Source organism: Oncorhynchus nerka, linkage group LG5 (assembly GCF_034236695.1).
Source record: "Oncorhynchus nerka isolate Pitt River linkage group LG5, Oner_Uvic_2.0, whole genome shotgun sequence".
NCBI classification, from domain to species: domain Eukaryota; kingdom Metazoa; phylum Chordata; class Actinopteri; order Salmoniformes; family Salmonidae; genus Oncorhynchus; species Oncorhynchus nerka.
In genome coordinates, this window is record NC_088400.1 from 44,990,855 (window position 1) to 45,006,729 (window position 15,875).

Sequence of the window (15,875 nt, forward strand, 5' to 3'; positions counted from 1 at the left end):
AGGTGACAGTGACACATTCAATACAAAACGCTGACTGTTGTGTCAATTTGAAACAGAAAGTTCTAAAATCACACCGGTTTGAGCGTACGCTGCAGGAACCACTGTAGAACGATCACACCCGTGTGTTGGTGCATGTCAAAGGGTTAATGTTTCACTATTTAAATGTTTATGAAATTCACGGAGAAGGATGGTCCATCCCTTCCTCTTCGGAGTTGTATATACCTCTAAAGTTAGCCAATGAGGTAACATGACTGAACAAAGTGTTCACAAAATGGTCAATGGCGTGAGCCACAATAGGAAGATACAAATGTTGTGCCGGTAATATGGGTCAGATCTTTTGATCTGGTTGGTCTGGAAGCAAGCCGTTTTATCTGTGGTAATGGTGCAACCCTGACACTAACTCATCTGCACTCACTTTTTTCTCTCTAGGGCACTCATAATAACAATACTTGTCTGGGACATTAGTTAGTGTCATGGCTCCCAAAATAAAACGAATGGTCGCACAGCTAAATATTTAGTTGCATATCCAACCAATATCCAACCAAGGTTGTACTGTAGAGCCCTAGTCACATGTTTTTTTGTTGGTGTAAATACAGCACTACGGGAGAAAGCGGGAGGTGTTACATCCAGCTGTGTATTTGGATTAACTTGCTAGTTAGCTAAGTGGCCGATTTAATCTGGAGACAGGGCGTCATTCACTAGTACTTCTGCCAATTTTGTTAGCATTCTGGTAGTAGACGCCCAATTGGCTTTTTTTGTGTACTTAACCGCTACTACAATAAATCCTGGGATGAGAGAAGGACGGTATTGATCATATGAAAATCTGGCTACCACCCAACCCTAACGCCCACTACAATGCCCCCACCAGGCCTACCACTTAAATCCCATTTTGATCCAGAAAAAACGTTGCCACCGCTGATGAAAAACTCCTGGGGGAAACACTACAGAACGCAGTGATTTCTGCTAGTCAAAATTGCCTATCGAAACAAAAACGTTTAAGGTGAAGTTTAGGCATTAGGGTTAGCGGTGTGTTTAAGGTTGGGTTATGTTTAAAATCTGATTTTAAAACTTTGTGGTTGTGCCAGCTAGTGACCACTCTGCAGAGCTGCCTTCAGAACCAGATTCATGTTAAAAATACTAACCTGCTTGATTTTTTCTGTTGATAAATGTATCTACACTCAAGCTGGGCAATGTCCACATGTAGCCTACACCTATAGGGATTTTAGTAGTTCTGGGAAAGATCTAACAGCAGACATAAGGAGAGACGAGACAAAAATAGACAGTTATAGAATATTGTGTTGTAGGACAGCTGAGCAGACTCAAGGTGTTGTAGAACGAGTTTCTTATGAAACACATTCCAGACCCTTGTTCTTTCTACTTTGGAATAACTGTGATAGGACAGGCTAGCCAGCTGCCGCTATACCCAAGCTATGCTAGCTAGCTGCTCTCAGCTTGGCTAAACACAAGGTCAGCGCAGATTTTAGCCTAAACATAGAACTGAATTTGCAGACCATCAAGATGGCGAGTCAGTCAGGAGGGGAGAAGTCCTCAACTTAAAACCTTATCTCCATAGCAAAGCTAGTTTAGCTTACCTCGCCATCACTACTCACTAAAGCCCTTGTTTGTTGCGATTGAATGGCAAAGACACACCTAAGAAACACCAAACTACATCCAGCACAGCTCTCGTTTGGCTTCAGTCATGGCCGCTAGCTTCAGTCATGGCCGCTACCATTTCTTAATGAGCAATATGAAAAACGAGGCCAGTTCAGTCCCCCTTAAAAAATGGAAAACTCTACACAAATTTTAAACTGTATCTAGCTTCCCTCCTCACTCATTCCCTGACTGACCTACAGTATATGAAGCCCAGCATGTGAGAACAGCTGATGTGGGGCTCCTGTAAAACTCTAACAGTATACAAGCTCCAGTACTAGTAATCTTTTTCCATGTTCCAACAGACTGCTCAAACTAGCATATAAACCCCAGTGAGAAGTTGATCTTGCTCTGATATCGTAATCAATGTGCAGCAGATTACACATCACAACCTCTCGGAATTAGATCAGAAATTGTGTCAATTGACTATGACTATGACTTTTACCTTCAGACTGTTACAGCGGAAGAGGAGAACATTCTAGTGCAGGGTTCTCTTTTTAAAATGTATATATCACAGTAAATATAGATATTAATGACAGATTAAACACACGTTTTGGCCAAGGTATCCATGGAATAAATTGACAATAATATTATTGTATTACAATCTACAATGTATGTTCTTAACCCTGGGCAACATGGGCCCGGGAGGCTCACAGGGATATTGGTATCCACAGTATTCCATCAATTGTAAAAACTTTTACTCAATTTCTCTTGTATCCCCCCCAACAATTAAAAAAATGCACTGTAATTTAACCTCTAAAATGGCTAACTTCTTTCTCAGCCTCATGTCAAAATGTGTAGAATTACAGGATATTGGCTTTAAAGCTGATTAAAATACTCGTCCCGTGACAATTTTTATTTTTATTTGCTTGACAACTGCAACATTTTCTCTCCAATGTCATGTGATGGGCCTTAAAAAATGTTCCTTCCCGGGGCCCGAGACTTGGTTTGTTGGGACTGCACTGCCATGGTCGAGTAGAACTCCTTGTACGCTATTGTTATTCATGAGGGGGGTCCCTGATGAATTTGCTATCACAAAAAGAGTCCCTGGCCTAAATACGTTTGAGAACCACTGTTCTAATGGAGCAACAGACACATTGTTCCCAGACTGCTGGGTTGGTAGTCCTGCCACCCTGGACCATGCCAAAAGTGAGGATAAATTGTTATTATTTGGTGTGTGGGGGCTGCTGGATGCATACATTGGAGTCATGCCTGAAAAACACTCAGATTTATTCAGGAAATCCATGGTCACAATGGAAGTTGTAAAACATAATTAATCAGAATGGCAATTTCTGAATATAATAGTCTGGGTTTGATAACTGGTCAATGATTGAAAGACAACATATGCTTACATAAAATCAAATTAAATTTGATTTGTCACATGCTCCGTATACAACAGGTAACAGCAAAAATCAGCAGTGTAAAAACCTTTATTTAACTAGGCAAGTCAGTTAAGAACAAATTCTTATTTACAATGACGGCCTACACCGACCAAACCCTCCCATAGCCCGGACGACGCTGGGCCAATTGTGAGCCGCCATTTGGGATTCCCGATCACAGCCGGTTGTGATACAGCCCAGGATTAAACCCAAGTCTGTAGTGACGCCTCTAGCACTGAGATGCAGTGCCATAGACCGCTGTGTCACTCCTCGCTGAGCTATTCAGAGTAGAAGCTGTTAAGGAGACTTTTAAATTTGGCACTCTTGTAGAGCTTGCCATGTGGTAGCAGATAGACTGCTCTGACGGGTGACTAGAGTCCTTCACAATTTTTTGGGCCTTCTACAGACACCACCTAGTATATACAGTTGAAGTCAGAAGTTTACATACACTTTAGGTTGGAGTCATTAAAACTGGTTTTTCAACCACTACACACATTTCTTGTTAACAAACTATAGTTTCGGAAAGTCGGTTAGGACATGTACTTTGTGCACGACAAGCAATTTTTCCAACAATTGTTTACAGAGATTATTTCACTGCATCACAATTCCAGTGGGTCAGAAGTTCACATACACTAAGTTGACTGTGCCTTTAAACAGCTTGGAAAATTCAATAAAATGATGTCATGGCTTTAGAAGCTTCAGACATCATTTGAGTCAATTGGAGGTGTGCCCGTGGATGCATTTAAAAAGGCCTACCTTCCAACTCACTGCCTCTTTGCTTGACATCATGGGAAAATCTAAAGAAATCAGCCAAGACCTCAGAAAAAATGCAGACCTCCAAAAGTCTGGTTAATCTTTGGGAGCAATTTCCAATCGCCTGAAGGTACCACATTTATCTGTACAAACAATAGTACGCAAGTATAAACACCATCGAACACGCAGCCGTCATACCGCTCAGGAAGGAGACGAGTTCTGTGTCCGTCCTAGAGATGAACTTACTTTGGTGCGAAAAGTGCAAATCAATCCCAGAACAACAGCAAAGGACCCTATGAAAATACTTGTGTACCTATTTCCACCAGTATCTATATCCACAGTAAAATGAGTCCCACATCGACATAACCTGAAAGGCCGCTCAGCAAGGCAGAAGCCACTGCTCCAAAACCGCCATAAAAAAGACAGACTACAGTTTGCAACTGCACATGGGGACAATGATCTAACTTTTTGAAGAAATGTCCTCTGGCCTGATGAAATAAAAAATAGAACTGTTTGGCCATAATGAACGGGGATGCTTGCAAGCCGAAGAACACCATCCTAACCATGAAGCACCGGGTGGCAGCATCATGCTGTGGGGGCGCTTTGCTGCAGGAGGGACTGGTGCACTTCACAAAATAGATGGCATCATGAGAACAGAAAATTATGTGGATATATTGAAGCAAAATCTCAAGACAGTCAGGAAGTTAATGCTTGGTCGCAAATGGGTCTTCTAAATGGACAATGACCCCAAGCATACTTCCAAAGTTGTGGCAAAATGGCTTAAGGACAACAAAGTCAAGGTATTGAAATGGCCATCACAAAGCCCTGACCTCAATCCCATAGAAATATTGTGGGCAGAACTGAAAAGGTGTGTGAGCAAGGGCTACAAACCTGGCTCAGTTACACCAGCTCTGTCAGGAGGAACGGGTCAAATTTCACCCAACTTATTGTGGGAAGCTTGTGGAAGACTACCGGAACATTTGACCCAAGTTAAACAATGTAAAGGCAATGCTAACAAATACACTAAATTAGTATGTAAACTTCTGACCCACTGGGAATGTGAAAGAAATAAAAGCTGAAATAAATACTCTACTATTATTCTGACATTTCACATTCTTAAAATAAAGTGATGATCCTACCTGACCTAAGGTTTAATTGTCAGGAATTGTGAAAAACTGAGTTTAAATGCATTTGGCTAACGTGTATGTAATCTTCTGACTTCAACAGTATGTAGGTCCTGGATGACAGGAAGGTTGGCTCCATTGATGTACTGGGCCTTTGCACTACCCTCTATAGCGCCTTACGGTCGGATGCAAAGCAGTTGCCAAACCTGGATGACGCAACCGGGTCAGGATGCCTTCGATGGTGCAGCTGTAGATCTTTTTGAGGATCTGGGGACCCATGCCAAATCTTTTTACATCTCTTGAGTGATTAATATTCTGTGAACATTTAGCATAGTAACCAATCCCTCAATAACCAGCTCTGCACTTCTTGTACCAAAGCAATACTACTTTGTTCCCTTCTCTGCAAAATGTAAGCACAGAATTAACCCCAAAATGTTGCATCTGCCTCTCCCAATCCATCTCTATATTAGAAACCACTGCTGCACTACTTTTTGGTACTTGTTCAGGGTCAAGCTCCTTGTCAATCAACTGCAAGGCAACGCCCAAGCCCGGCGTATTGACAGAACAAGACACTTTTCAAATAGTTCTCTGAAAGAGGGCGATGACATCTGCAAAAACTATGTAGACATACCCTCCAGAGACGGTAACCAAGGTCAAAATTGTAAGTCTAATGGAATTCAGTTTACTTTCAAAACAGCCAATATCCCCACAGACAGCTTAAATCCATTCAAGTGCAGGGCTGTTCCAGCAATGTACAAATCCTCAAACACAGCTACAGGTAATCCAAATGTATTCAGTTTGGAAGTGCCAATATGAACTGCACTCGAGACGAAGCCACCGCAAGAATGATAACATGCTAATTACCCAATAGTAATGCACTGATTATGCCAACAGCTATATTTACATTCTCTCGTTTAGTCATTTCAGAAATGCTTTCTCCTCAAGACATTTTCCAAGGAAATGTATGCCTAGACCTATGTAATGTCTATTTTATTTATGTAACACAGTAGTTACATGTAGCCTATTTCACCTCAATGTTTTTGAAAATGCCAATGGATTACGTCAAGTGTGCGTGGCAATGAGCACATAAACCACTGGCCGAAGTGCAGCTGACAAAAAAGAGAAACTTGAGGAAAAGATTCTGCAGAGGACTAAATGACAGGTATTTGCACTGACAGGTAATCCTAATTTGAGACAGACATACTCATGTCTAGACTGTATCTTCTCTCCCATTCAATGTCAATGTTAGCATTGGGCTATTTACAGTGGTGCGTTTATATGACCAAATTTATGAGCTCTTTATATTTTTGCCTCCTCTGGGAAACTCTGTGCTTGGACTCGGTGCTCATTTCCATACTGAATATATTTTCAGCTGTAGGCCTAATCCATCGATGAAATAGCTAAAGAAGTGCTCACTATATTCCATGTGCTGAAGCAATTGTAGGCAGCTGATAGCAGTAGATTTTAATGAATGTTATCTAAGAATCGCTCATGAATTGATTTTTCCAATGAGGCATTTCATTTTGCAGCAGATAAGGATTTGCAGCAGATAAGGAAAGAATGTTCTTGGGATTGGTTGGCTCTGTGTCTCCAGACAGTTATTTCGTCACTGGTTCACAGGTGGAAACAGCCAAATTGTTACATTGAAATGGTTCAAGCTGAAAACAAAAATTGTATTACGTACATGTCTCTGCTATTCATGATTTACATGAATCCATAATTGGCATTGACAATCAGCATGCTGGCTATAGTTTAGGCCTTGACTGGTAGATGAATTAAAAGTTGAGAATCCGCAGGTGTTCCCTATCCACATAGTATAGCAAGATTATTCCACACTTACTATTTAAAAGGACACGGAGGGCATTTAATACTAAAAGAAAAGGCACGCACATTACACACACCTTTGGCTGGATGGGTGACACTCCTAACAGGGACATATCGATGACAATGTCAAGATGTTTTGAGCTGCATACTGACCTCAAGAGGACATTGATTCTGCTGAAAACAATAGGTCCTTCCAAAGTATCTGGGGCAATGTTGATACTGCAAATGAGAGAGAAGCTACTGCCTGCCTGGAGGCTTTCTCAGCCAATGCAGAGCTTTAAAAAAAACTGTGACCCAGTTCCCTTGAGAAACTCCCTCTTGCCTGAGGAGAATGTACACTCGCTGCCCAAAATGACAAACAGCAGGCAGGCGGTGGCATGCTCGCTTGCCAAATTCAGGGCTCCGATGTTCAAGTTATACTGACAGCAAAAATATAGACACTGTTATTCACTGTTAGTCCTCACTTGAGACTGAAGTGGTGTGGGGGAAATAAGTCTACATGAACTGCTTGTGGCAACGAGACAGACTGTTTAGTGTCTCAGCGCGGGAAAGCGCTTGTGTGGTCAGTATATTTTCAGGTATATTTGTATTGCAGTTTCATTGTAAGTTACTTTAAGTAAAGCATCATCCAATTAGCTTTTTTTTTCTTCCTCAACTAGACCGTAGTTGTCAGTGTAGGCCAACTACTATAGTGCGAGTAACTGTACATTAGTTCTTTGTTAAGATTTGTCAATTTACAACTTACTCTAACTGAAAACGACTTTTCCCAGAGAAACTTATATTATTAAAGGATAACTGTATATTCCAAATCCTTTTGGTGCCATGTCACCAGTTTTACAGCTATACCGTAATTTCCAATTAAAATATAAACTACTATGGAAACCATTTAACACAATAACAGACTGGCAATGTGAATCCAAGCTGCCAAGCTGGTAGCTGCCAACAGCATGGGCTAACAGCTATATAAACCACCCTAGTAAGTCAAGCCAGCAAATGTTGGGTAATAATTGCCTGATAGGGAGAGGCGTTACTTCCTAAACAGAGCAAAACATGCAATACGCTGACTTCAACCAAACTATGGCTTTGATGTGAGGAAATTATGTTTGGCTTTGTATGAAACTACAGTAGAGTAAGTAAAAAAATTACATGGAGAGGTTTGGTCAAATCTCCAGATACATATGGGCTAGACTAGAGGGTGACTTGAGATTTGCACCAGTAACATGAATTTTGATGCAAATATCCATTGACATCAATGTATGAAACTAAAGTTACACTTCCATGTACACATTTCAAGTCCCAAGTTCTCGGTCTGTCGCGAACAACTATACCACCCCATGTTTTTCACCCATTATGCATGTTGGTTACAGATTGCCTGTTGACTTGTTCTTATTGGGACCTGTTGAATGCACACTGCACTTCTCTATCCCCATTCCCCAGACATTTCACGTGTACACGTGAAAAACTGCACATTTCCCTATTGGCCTGTGAACCCCGAGTGAATACGTACATGCAGGTAGCGGTAGAAATGACTAGGCAATCAGGATAGATAATAAACAGAGTAGCGTGTGTGAAAAGTGTGAAAGTGTGTGTGTGGGGCGTCAATATGCATGTGTGTGTGTGTTGTGTGTTTGTGTGTGTTGGAGTGTCAGTGTAGTAAGTTTGAGTGTGTGGGTTGAGTACAGTGAGTTTGCATAGAGTCGGCGCAAGAAAAAAAAAGGAGGTCAATGCAAACAGTCCGGGTAGCCATCCAGCAGTCTTATGGATTGGTGTAGAAGCTATTCAGGAGCCTTTTGGTCCCAGACTTGGTGCTCCGGTACCACTTGCCATGCAGTAGCAGAGAGAACAGTCTATGACTTGGGTGGCTGGAGTCTGGCTGACCAAAAGATGATATCCTATGTTTCAGGTTGCATAACAAAAGTCAACAGCAGTTTCCTTGGAGAAAGTTATCGTAGTAGAAGGACTGCTCTAGCAACCAAGCTAAGACTAAGAGTAGAGGAACCGCACTAGCAACCTTGCAGTGACTGATAGACATCTATAGTGTCATCAGCAGCAGCATACCACCCTGCATACCACTGCTGGCTTGCTTCTGAAGCTAAGCAGGGTTGGTCCTGGTCAGTTCCTGGATGGGAGACCAGATGCTGCTGGAAGTGGTGTTGGAGGGCCAGTAGGAGGCACTCTTTCCTCTGGTCTAAAAAAATATCCCAATTCCCAGGGGCAGTGATTGGGGACACTGCCCTGTGTAGGGTGCAGTCTTTTGGATGGGACGTTAAATGGGTGTCCTGACTCTCTGAGGTCATTAAAGATCCCATGGCAATCTGGCCCTCAAACCATCATGGTTACCCAATAATCCCCAGTTTACAATTGGCTAATTAATCCCTCTCCCCTGTAACTATTCCCCATGTTGTTGCTGCAAATGAGAATGGGTTCTCAGTCAACTTACCTGGTAAAATAACAGATAAATAAAGACTTAAATTACCCCAGATTGTAACTCTCCCAGCAGCCACCACTAAACATGCCAGACAGGTCTAGCTTTTCCAGCAGACCAATATCAAATTGTGGCAGAGCATCAGCAATCACCAACACACCAGAGCTCTGGTGAAACGACTCACACATCATAGTCAACGATTACCGCTAGCCAGGGCCTTTAATATCATTCCATCTGTGGCCACTGTTTTAAGAGCAGGTTTTATGGTTCAACAGCCCACTTGTTTTTCTCCATGGCCAGATTGATTAGATGGGGATCCTGGGGCGAGGCTTTGATCAGGGCCCAACGGAAGGACAACACTTCCTGCCCTTGACCTCCACAAGTACTTAAATTAGAGATGAAGTGGTGAAGCGAGAGGTTTCACTCTCACCAAAATAGGCCCAATGGGTTTCTATGGGCTTAATATGCAGACCTATGCTTGTCGCCTGCCTATTTTTAGGGCGGAGACATGAGCATCTCATCATTATATAAAGATCTCTGGTTAAATGCAGATAGAGGAATGGAAATATGCAAATGAGCTGTTTGGGATGACGGTAGAAGAGGACAACGACTAGTAAAGCTTTTTCTGTGCGAGTTTTCTGCAATGGTTGGACTGGTTGCATTTAAAAGAGCCCCTGGGTTCTTTTTTAGAGTCACTAGAAAGATAGCTGTAATTTAGGGTAGGACATGTCTTAAAGCTTATGACTGGTGGCTCTGGAAGACTTTGCATAGTAGCGTATCACTTTGGAGGATTCCCCAATTCTTTTGAGGCTTGGAGCGAGCGGTCACATCCGCACTCGGTCCGCAGGTAGTATTACATTTCATTACATTTCATTATAGTACAACGGTTTGATTTGTCTAATCTTAGCAATTTCTCCTTAGCTAGCTACATAGCCGTCTTTGTATCATAGATAATTGCGTAATTATCGTATTTCGTCGTCCTAACGCAGTCTACACTGCTATCTGCCCTGCAGCTAGCCAGCTAGCTAACGTCCACTGTCTACCGATTAGCAGCACAACTATTACACTCAACTGAACGACTTGATTAGTGTAGTGTTAGCTAGCTACATAGTTGTCTTTGCTGTCTTCGTATCCAAGATAATTGTGTAGTTTAGAGTGTGTAGTTTTAGAGTGATTATCTTAATTTACCGAGGTTAGCTAGCCAGCTATTTGTCGTCCTTAACGTAGGAGACACTGCTAGCTAGCCAACAGCTAGCCAACGTCTACCGAACAGACTTCCGCACTCAACAACCCGGTCGCATTTCGCTTCGCTCAACAGGTAGTATCACATTTTTCATTTCATTTCATTACAGTACAACGGTTTGATTTGTTTGATCGTAGCTAGCTACATAGCTAGCTACATAGCCGTCTTTGTATCAAAGATAATTGTGTAGTCTAGAGCGATTTCCTAGGTTAGCTAGCCAGCTATTGTCGTTCTTTTAACGCAACGTAACGTAATCAACACTGCTAGCTAGCCAGCTAGCCCCGAATAGCAGCACAGTAGAAACTATTACACTCAACGGAACGACTTGATTAGTGTAGTGTCAACAACGCAGCCACTGCCAGCTAGCCTACATAGTCAACAACGCAGCCTCTGCCAGCTAGCCTACTTCAGCAGTACTGTATCATTTTAATAATTTTAGTCAATAAGATTCTTGCTACGTAAGCTTAACTTTCTGAACATTCGAGACGTGTAGTCCACTTGTCATTCCAATCTCCTTTGCATTAGCGTAGCCTCTTGTGTAGCCTGTCAACTATGTGTCTGTCTATCCCTGTTCTCTCCTCTCTGCACAGACCATACAAACGCTCCACACCGCGTGGCCGCGGCCACCCTAATCTGGTGGTCCCAGCGCGCACGACCCACGTGGAGTTCCAGGTCTCCGGTAGCCTCTGGAACTGCCGATCTGCGGCCAACAAGGCAGAGTTCATCTTAGCCTATGCCTCCCTCCAGTCCCTCGACTTCTTGGCACTGACGGAAACATGGATCACCACAGACAACACTGCTACTCCTACTGCTCTCTCTTCGTCTGCCCACGTGTTCTCGCACACCCCGAGAGCTTCTGGTCAGCGGGGTGGTGGCACCGGGATCCTCATCTCTCCCAAGTGGTCATTCTCTCTTTCTCCCCTTACCCATCTGTCTATCGCCTCCTTTGAATTCCATGCTGTCACAGTTACCAGCCCTTTCAAGCTTAACATCCTTATCATTTATCGCCCTCCAGGTTCCCTCGGAGAGTTCATCAATGAGCTTGATGCCTTGATAAGCTCCTTTCCTGAGGACGGCTCACCTCTCACAGTTCTGGGCGACTTTAACCTCCCCACGTCTACCTTTGACTCATTCCTCTCTGCCTCCTTCTTTCCACTCCTCTCCTCTTTTGACCTCACCCTCTCACCTTCCCCCTACTCACAAGGCAGGAAATACGCTCGACCTCATCTTTACTAGATGCTGTTCTTCCACTAACCTCATTGCAACTCCACTCCAAGTCTCCGACCACTACCTTGTATCCTTCTCCCTCTCGCTCTCATCCAACACTTCCCACACTGCCCCTACTCGGATGGTATCGCGCCGTCCCAACCTTCGCTCTCTCTCCCCCGCTACTCTCTCCTCTTCCATCCTATCATCTCTTCCCTCTGCTCAAACCTTCTCCAACCTATCTCCTGATTCTGCCTCCTCAACCCTCCTCTCCTCCCTTTCTGCATCCTTTGACTCTCTATGTCCCCTATCCTCCAGGCCGGCTCGGTCCTCCCCTCCCGCTCCGTGGCTCGACGACTCATTGCGAGCTCACAGAACAGGGCTCCGGGCAGCCGAGCGGAAATGGAGGAAAACCCGCCTCCCTGCGGACCTGGCATCCTTTCACTCCCTCCTCTCTACATTCTCCTCTTCTCTCTCTGCTGCTAAAGCCACTTTCTACCACTCTAAATTCCAAGCATCTGCCTCTAACCCTAGGAAGCTCTTTGCCACCTTCTCCTCCCTCCTGAATCCTCCTCCCCCTCCTCCCTCTCTGCAGATGACTTCATCAACCATTTTGAAAAGAAGGTCGACGACATCCGATCCTCGTTTGCTAAGTCAAACGACACCGCTGGTTCTGCTCACACTGCCCTACCCTGTGCTCTGACCTCTTTCTCCCTCTCTCTCCAGATGAAATCTCGCGTCTTGTGACGGCCGGCCGCCCAACAACCTGCTCGCTTGACCCTATCCCCTCCTCTCTTCTCCAGACCATATCCGGAGACCTTCTCCCTTACCTCACCTCGCTCATCAACTCATCCCTGACCGCTGGCTACGTCCCTTCCGTCTTCAAGAGAGGAGAGTTGCACCCTTCTGAAAAAACCTACACTCGATCCCTCCGATGTCAACAACTACAGACCAGTATCCCTTCTTTCTTTTCTCTCCAAAACTCTTGAACGTGCCGTCCTTGGCCAGCTCTCCCGCTATCTCGCTCAGAATGACCTTCTTGATCCATATCAGTCAGGTTTCAAGACTAGTCATTCAACTGAGACTGCTCTTCTCTGTATCACGGAGGCGCTCCGCACTGCTAAAGCTAACTCTCTCTCCTCTGCTCTCGTCCTTCTAGACCTATCGGCTGCCTTCGATACTGTGAACCATCAGATCCTCCTCTCCACCCTCTCCGAGTTGGGCATCTCCGGCGCGGCCCACGCTTGGATTGCGTCCTACCTGACAGGTCGCTCCTACCAGGTGGCGTGGCGAGAATCCGTCTCCACACCACGTGCTCTCACCACTGGTGTCCCCCAGGGCTCTGTTCTAGGCCCTCTCCTATTCTCGCTATACACCAAGTCACTTGGCTCTGTCATAACCTCACATGGTCTCTCCTATCATTGCTATGCAGACGACACACAATTAATCTTCTCCTTTCCCCCTTCTGATGACCAGGTGGCGAATCGCATCTCTGCATGTCTGGCAGACATATCAGTGTGGATGACGGATCACCACCTCAAGCTGAACCTCGGCAAGACAGAGCTGCTCTTCCTCCCGGGAAGGACTGCCCGTTCCATGATCTCGCCATCACGGTTGACAACTCCACTGTGTCCTCCTCCCAGAGCGCTAAGAACCTTGGCGTGATCCTGGACAACACCCTGTCGTTCTCAACTAACATCAAGGCGGTGGCCCGTTCCTGTAGGTTCATGCTCTACAACATCCGCAGAGTACGACCCTGCCTCACACAGGAAGCGGCGCAGGTCCTAATCCAGGCACTTGTCATCTCCCGTCTGGATTACTGCAACTCGCTGTTGGCTGGGCTCCCTGCCTGTGCCATTAAACCCCTACAACTCATCCAGAACGCCGCAGCCCGTCTGGTGTTCAACCTTCCCAAGTTCTCTCACGTCACCCCGCTCCTCCGCTCTCTCCACTGGCTTCCAGTTGAAGCTCGCATCCGCTACAAGACCATGGTGCTTGCCTACGGAGCTGTGAGGGGAACGGCACCTCAGTACCTCCAGGCTCTGATCAGGCCCTACACCCAAACAAGGGCACTGCGTTCATCCACCTCTGGCCTGCTCGCCTCCCTACCACTGAGGAAGTACAGTTCCCGCTCAGCCCAGTCAAAACTGTTCGCTGCTCTGGCCCCCCAATGGTGGAACAAACTCCCTCACGACGCCAGGACAGTGGAGTCAATCACCACCTTCCGGAGACACCTGAAACCCCACCTCTTTAAGGAATACCTAGGATAGGATAAAGTAATCCCTCTCACCCCCCTTAAAAATTTAGATGCACTACTGTTCCACTGGATGTCATAAGGTGAATGCACCAATTTGTAAGTCGCTCTGGATAAGAGCGTCTGCTAAATGACTTAAATGTAAATGTAAATGTAAGTGGAAAATAGAGTGCCATATGAACTGCCACAGCATGAGGGGGCTCTGCATTAGAAAACTATGTTGGGTTTGTAATGACTTGGTAAGGATGCTGGTAAGTGTAGAATAAACAACGTTTTAGAGAAAGTGATTCAGTATCAGTGTAAAGCAAAAACCTGCAAACTGTTTACATATAATACATTAATGATGGACAGAGTACATTGCTAGGTCACGTTGTGTATGCTTCATCAAATAATGTTAAATTAACTGCAGCACTACCTAGGCGCAAGCGCATAGGCTATTTATGCACTTAAGCATGCACGCACATACACCTCATCACAACAACAAACAGCTTGATTCCAAGTTGCACATGCTGGAAAGAATAAATAATTAATGTGTTTCACCATGTTTTGTTTTTTTTTAACTTTAAAACGGGAAATGTTTTATTTGACCGTCTAAATCAGTGGGGTTCAAAGGGTAAGTAAAATGACATCTGGAGTGACTACCACTGAATGAATGGAGCGTTTTATGATCATAGAGAAAACCGCTCTCAGGTCCCCCCTTAAAAACACACATGGGCACACTTGAAAAGGTCATTTCCACACATGGGCACACTTGAAAAGGTCATTTCCACTTCCTATCCCGGATAATGCTGCTTGAGCTGAATAAGATATGTATTTATTGCCGTTTAAACTCAAGCAAGATGTAGCTTAAACCTGCTCCTCTTATAGAAGCCCATTTGTTTATGAGCAGCAATGGATGTGTGAGATTCTCAACACCTTTATTTCCAACTCAAACCATGTTAAAAGTTACAACTCTACACACACACAGTCCAAAACACGCAACTTACCGTTTTGTTCCTTTAAACTTGGTTGTTGGAATTTGCTGATGTGACTTGATTCAGCTTCTGAGCCATGTTTTTGGAGAAGCGACACAAGTAGGATGAATAATGGAAGGATCATTTGGATTAGTGGCAGAAAGCGATTGCAATGCACTGTTCACGGGACGTTTTCGATCACCACGCACAACAGTTGTTTGGACGACACCAATGCTGTTTTGGAGACATTTTGTAGCGGACAAACGCAGAGTAAAATCCACATAACCTCATTCAAAAACGGAGTCCTTTGAGAAAAACAATGTACGTCATAAAAATCCTGTAATGTCCACAATAAGAAAACGTTGAAACTAATGGCCGTTATGTGCTAGTCTTATTGGTTCGGATGCGCACCTGTTGCTTTTATGGAAAATTGGCTTGGACGTTAGAAAATTGCTGCTGCGCTTTAAATCATTTCCATTTCCAGCTTGAGGTTCCATCAAATGAAACAAATGAGTTACATATTGAGTGAAATATTTCGCAAATGCTGAAATGTGCAACTTTTTTTTGCCCAGGGAGAAGTGCGATACTGTAGCCTGCACGCGACGTTCAGTTTCCAAAATCTGTTTCCAAAGCAATTCCAGTCCAAAGATTAGCAGGCATTAGAATAAACTTCACAGTCATCGCAGATACCACGAGAGTGCAGCGCAATTTGATACAATTTGTAAAGTGGATGATATTGCAGAGCACACATGACTCCAGTTGTTTGGTGAGGTTGCTGGAGACTGGAACTATTAGCTGTCGCTAAAACCGGGACTACAGCATCTGTATTTTTGGAGAAGCAGACTGCAAACTGACTACCCAACAGGTGCTATACATAAGGAAACTTTTTACCAAAGGAAACTCCCCAGGAAGTTAACTATTTAGTTGCTGCAGCTCTCCTGTTGCATGGTGTTATAATAACTTACACTCCCCACATCTGCGAAGTCATTAAACGGATTTTTCTGTTCTTTTTTTTTCACAAGTCCCTGACAAAGTACGTCTACAATAACAAACCATGTGTGTCC

At 44.2% G+C, this 15,875-nt stretch overlaps 1 protein-coding gene across 1 annotated transcript in view; it reads right to left on the minus strand.

Annotated features, from left to right (window-relative positions):
* Positions 1 to 15,660, minus strand: part of LOC115129551 (platelet-derived growth factor C-like) — a 98,898-nt gene extending 83,238 nt beyond the window's left edge. The window contains exon 1 of the mRNA XM_029660006.2: positions 14,845 to 15,660. Within this exon, the coding sequence (XP_029515866.1) occupies positions 14,845 to 14,956 (112 nt within the window). The 5' untranslated portion in view covers positions 14,957 to 15,660. The remainder of the gene's footprint in view (positions 1 to 14,844) is intronic.
* Between the last annotated feature and the right edge of the window lie 215 nt (positions 15,661 to 15,875).